Source organism: Tupaia chinensis, unplaced genomic scaffold (genome assembly GCF_000334495.1).
Source record: "Tupaia chinensis unplaced genomic scaffold, TupChi_1.0 Scaffold000047_1, whole genome shotgun sequence".
NCBI classification, from domain to species: Eukaryota; Metazoa; Chordata; class Mammalia; order Scandentia; family Tupaiidae; genus Tupaia; species Tupaia belangeri.
In genome coordinates this window covers 6,448,447-6,453,363 of record NW_006159505.1, presented here as the reverse complement: position 1 = coordinate 6,453,363, position 4,917 = coordinate 6,448,447, and the positions used below count along the sequence as shown (strand labels likewise).

The following is a 4,917-nucleotide window of genomic DNA, read 5'->3' as shown; positions in this document are numbered from 1 at the left end:
CCGGGGGGGGGGGCGGTGATGAAGACCGAAACTTGTGCCACTAAAGCCAGAGCGCGGACCCCTCCAAGGACACAGTCCAAGTGTAAGCTTTCACTGCAGCGACACCTGCCTCCCAGTGGGGGAGGCTCTGAGCTTTCGTTATTAAGCACCAGGCACTAACATCTCCATTGGCTTGGGTTTTGAGATGCTAATTCTAGGGTTTAAGATGCAAGACCTGAAAGTGTGGTTGTAGTTTCCGTTCTGTCACCCTCCCATCCCCTTCCCTTCTGTCACCTGAGCTCAGCCACTAAGGAGGCACAGTAAGACACCCTAGAATTGAGAATAGATGCTTGGGCGGTAATGAGGTTCCCCATGCCTCATTGCACAATGAGGATGGAAACCCTTCTCACAGGCTTTCCAGCAAACATAAGAAGCCTGGGGCTGTCCTGCCTGGCACTTGTGTTTTCTGGATTGTTCCCCTTCGGTCGGAGTGGTCTACCTCTGCGAGGCTGCTCCCGGGTGCTGCCGCGTAGGTTGTGGGTAGGGAGACACATGCTGCCGCGAGGCGGCAGTGCAGACTCACACATCTAAGTTGCCGAGGGTGGGGTCTGCTTAGGGCAACATGTGGGGGGCTGCCTGCATCCTTATTTGGGGATCTTTGCATCGCAGCGTCTGCAGATTTTTGCTCAGTACAGCCCTTGTCTGCTTATTAAGAAGAACGGGAGTCCATGATGGGCGGGCAGGCGCTCAGTGTTTCACGGTGGGGGTGACAGAAGCAGAACGTCCACCAAGGCACTGCCAGCACCCTCCGCACACCTGAGCCCTGCCTGGTGTCAGATCTCATGAGCGTGGTTCCTCAGCCCTGTGGTTCCAGCCACTCTAACCTAGTAGTACCCCCTATGCCCTGCCATGCTCCAAACTCTCAGACTTGGTGGGTGAACCCTGTGAACCGCGAGGTCTGCTGCTCCCACCACAAACGCCACTGCCATCACCCAGCTGGCAGGCTGAGCAGGACGGCGTGTGGGACTAGAAGCCGTCTGATCTTTGTCGGGTTCTTGAATTGGTGGTACCCGGGGAGAGCTGGGAAGGCTGGGGCTTGGCTGTGAAGCCGCAGCACAAGCGGTCACCAGAGCGCGCCCGTGAGCCAGAAAGCTCGAGGGCACCGAGTCCAGATCTGGGGACATGCGGGTGAGAGGGATGGACGAGGGTGCCCCAACCAACTGTGGGGAATCTTCCGTGGAGGTGGCTGTGGCCTGAATAAGGTCCACCAAGGAGCTGAGACTTGGGCTCGGAGTCGGTCAACCATCTAGCGGTGACCTGGCACGCTGAGGCGCCACCGATTTTGACTCCTGCCCCCCTCAGTGCCCAGTGCCTCCCCACTTCTCCCCACCGACTCCCAAGAATTTTGGAGTGAGCGTGAAGTCTTAGCCACACTGTGACACACAGTGGATCTCTATCCGCCTGGAGCCCCGGGGTCTTCCCTCCTCACCAAGACCCCCAGATTGGCAAAGTGCACACCCCTCCATATGCTGGGGTGCAGCCAGGGAGCAGCATGTATGGTGTTCTCTGAGGGGAGCCAACCGTCTCAGAGAGTAGATGTTCTCAACCCAGAGGGGGATGTTGGGGACAATGCCAGGTCCTGTAGAAGGTATGCCAAAGGCAGCGTGTGGGGAGGCCCTCTTTGGAGAATTCCCGGACGGGTGCGGGGTGAGAGGAACGTGCGCTGGAACGGTCCAGGGTGGAGGTGGGCCCTGCACCCCCCTCCTGCACAGCCCCGCTCTGATTGGCTGGCAGGGCAGGGGCGGGAATTCTGGGCGGGGCCTCTCCAGTTAGAAAAAGCCCGGGCTAGGGGTGAAGAGCAAGGGGAGGGGGGGTAACGGGGAAACTGGGGAAGCGGGGGAGCTGAGGGGCAACCAGGGGAAGATGGGGTGCAGGAGGAGAGTGTGCGGGGGCCAAGGAGCACCTTGGGCATCTGGAGTCTGGCAGGAGTGGTGAATGGTTGAGGGCAAGCTCGGGCAGGCTGGTGGGGCCTGGGAGCAAGTGTAGCCCTGTGGGGTGGGCTCCCAGGCCTCACGGAAGCAGAGCAACATCGGAGTGGAGGTGAATGACCCGAGCCAGGGTTGGAGAGGAAGGGGGAGCCAGACATTCATCCCGGTCACTTTTGGTTACAGGACGTGGCGGCTGGTCAGACACGAGGGAGCGGCAGGGTTCGGCCCAGGCCTGGGCAGTGGAGGTGTAGCTGGCAGCAGTGGGCAGATGAGGACAGCGGTCTGCCAAGCAGGTGACACCCCTTCCCCTCCCAGGCCTCACTTCACTGACCTTCTGGAAGGAGGTTTAGCAGAGTGAAGGTCAGAGAGGAGAAGTGGCTGCCTCTTGGCAGAGCGGCAAGATGAAGGCAGAACGGTTAGCAAAGGTGACATCTTCTCGGGGGGAGCCGAGATGGAGCAAGGCTGGGGGGGCCGTGGGCCCAGCCCAGGTGCAAGAGCATTCCGAGAGCAGGGCAGGAGAGGCAGGGGCTGCCAGTGAGGCTGCGGATCAAGGCTGCTGTCTCCAGGGAAGTGACAGGTGGCCTTGGAGACAGCAGCTGAGGAGGGACCGTGGAAACCCAGCATGTGAGGGAGCTTCCCAGGCCTGGGTTAGACAGAGATGAGAAGGGGACATAGGACACAGATGGGTCTCCAGCTGCCACCACATCTCACCCACCGCAGTTCACATAGTAGCAGGTACAGGAGCGGCTGCAGCAGGGCCTTCCAAGGCCTGAGCTGAAGCCTCGAGGGCTGGAGAGTGGGAAAGAAGGGCAGTGCCCCAGGGCAGGGGAGATCACAGCGGGACATCACCAGCAGGGAGATGTGGCCGCGGGTGGAGGGCTCTGGAGATTTCGCAGCAAGGAGGCTGCAGCGGGGCCCAGCCTGCGGACGCGCCGTCCCCACGAGGCACTGCAGCCCAGGGACTGGCGCGGAGAGGGCCCACAGTGGACTCTGTGACGCTGTATGCCCTCACCGCTCAGCCCCTGGGACTGTACGGCAGACAGGACAGCACCCAGGGGAGTCAAGGGCACAGGGCGAGAGCAGGCAAGGCAAGACGGGCGGGGCAGTGTGAGTGAGAACTCTAAGGAGGGAGGTCAGGTGCAGCAAGGGGTGAGGAGCAGCAGCCGGGCGGCTAGCCATGGGGCACTGGCCTCCAGAGCCCATGGCCAAGGAGGGCCTCGTGGGCAGCGACGGAGCAGTGATCGGTGCCTCTAAGCTCAGCCAGGAGACCAGGGTGAGTGTCCACCCCGCCAGATGCCCCTGATTCCTGCTTAACCCTGCCCACGCAACCAGCCCGTTGTCCATTCTCCCTGCAGCCAGGTCTCCAACAGGGTGGACATGCCAGCCAGCCGCTGAAGGCCAGGGCGCCAGGTCAGCAATGCACTGAGAAGGACATGACATGGTCTGGTGTGACGGTGAGGACAGATGGAATGACGTCCGGCCTTCCTGGTGAGTGGCTTCCTCTTCCCAGGTGGAAGGCACAGCCTCCCCCGACCCTGACCACCTGGCTGGGCCATCATCTCACTCCTCTAGGACTCTGTCTCCATAGGACATCGTTGGCTGGTGGCACAGGGGAAGCTGCAACTGGAAGTGGTCTCTGTTCTTGACTTCCTGAAGGAGCCAACACGCCACTGCTGCTCTCTGGACCCCTAGAACTCTCAAGGTGAAAAGGTGAGGGGTCCACCCGTCACAGACAAGTAGAGGGATGGAGGGACAGAGAGGCCACGTGGGCCTCACCTTCTCCCAACCCACAGAAATGGTGCTGCCTAGCTCATGTCTGGGCCTTCAAATCCAGGGACTTCTTCAAGTCCGTCTAGCTCTGAATCAAGACTGTGCTGCATTCCAGAACCACTATGTTAGTTACTCAGGAATCAGCTCTGGAAGGTGAGTGTGGGCACGCCTTCTAGAAGTTTCCCAGCCCCCATCCCACCCACCCCCGCCCCTACCCTTTTGTCACGTTGCATCTGCAGGTTAAGTTAAAGAAAGGAGATCGCGTCGACCCAACACCAGAGACACCACTGGACACCATGAGAAGAGCAGCACCCCAGCACCCACCCCGGCAATTCCATCTTCGTGACCACCCCCTTGCTGCATTGCAAGGCCATCGCCCACCATGTCATCCTGAAGCTGGGCTCCTTCCAGTGGGATGACCCCATTACCATCGCCTCCCTCCTCTCTTCTTTTTCCTTCTTTTCTCAGTCTCTTCGTTTCTGACCTTTCCTCTCTTTCCTTTGCTTGAGAGACTCAAAGCATCCATAACTCTGTCTCCCAACCCCTCCCACTACCCTGTCCCTTCTGAATTCAATTTGCACTAAGTCGTTTGCACTGGTTTGGAGTTCTGGACACAGCCTTGAGTCTCTGTGAGAATGTGCATGAGTGCGTAGGCCCCCTTGGCCAGGGCCGCACCCAGCATCTGCCTGTGTCCACCTCTGTCTGGGGGTGACTGGGTGCCGGCGTGTGCCTGAGGCCTCGTCCTCCACTCGCCTAGTCTGCAGCTCCAGAACAACGGAGCAACCTTGAAGCATTCCATTAGTCCCATCTCGCTCTGTGTCCCTCCCCGCCAGGGCTTTACCCACAGCCCTGGAATCATCAATAAACACAGTTACAGCAATTTGTCTCAGGGACTCTGGAATCCCAGCTGTTTGCCTGACAGGGTGCGCCTTGGGCTGGGAGGAAAGGGGCATGGGGGGTGGGGCACATGAACAGAGGCATATGGGACAGGGAAGGTACATAAGGGATGGGGAGAGGGTTCTGGGATAGGGTGGGGCACATGGGACACAGTGGAAATAAGGGATGGGATGGGGGCACTGGAGAGGAGGGGTTGTGGGATGAGATGGGGCATACAGAAGGGGAGGGGCCCACGGGTGGGGCGGGGGAGTACACAGGGGATCCGAAGGGGGTGCAGAGGGGT

The 4,917-nt window shown here is 60.0% G+C and overlaps 1 protein-coding gene across 1 annotated transcript; it reads right to left on the bottom strand.

The window, feature by feature from the left end:
• Positions 1–3,976: 3,976 nt before the first annotated feature.
• LOC106735693 (uncharacterized) lies at positions 3,977–4,624 on the bottom strand. Its single transcript, XM_014590799.1, is given in 6 exon segments — positions 3,977–4,336; positions 4,338–4,388; positions 4,391–4,461; positions 4,464–4,507; positions 4,509–4,539; positions 4,542–4,624. Coding segments are annotated over 6 exon segments (606 nt in total). The 5' UTR covers positions 4,597–4,624; the 3' UTR covers positions 3,977–3,982.
• Positions 4,625–4,917: the final 293 nt, after the last annotated feature.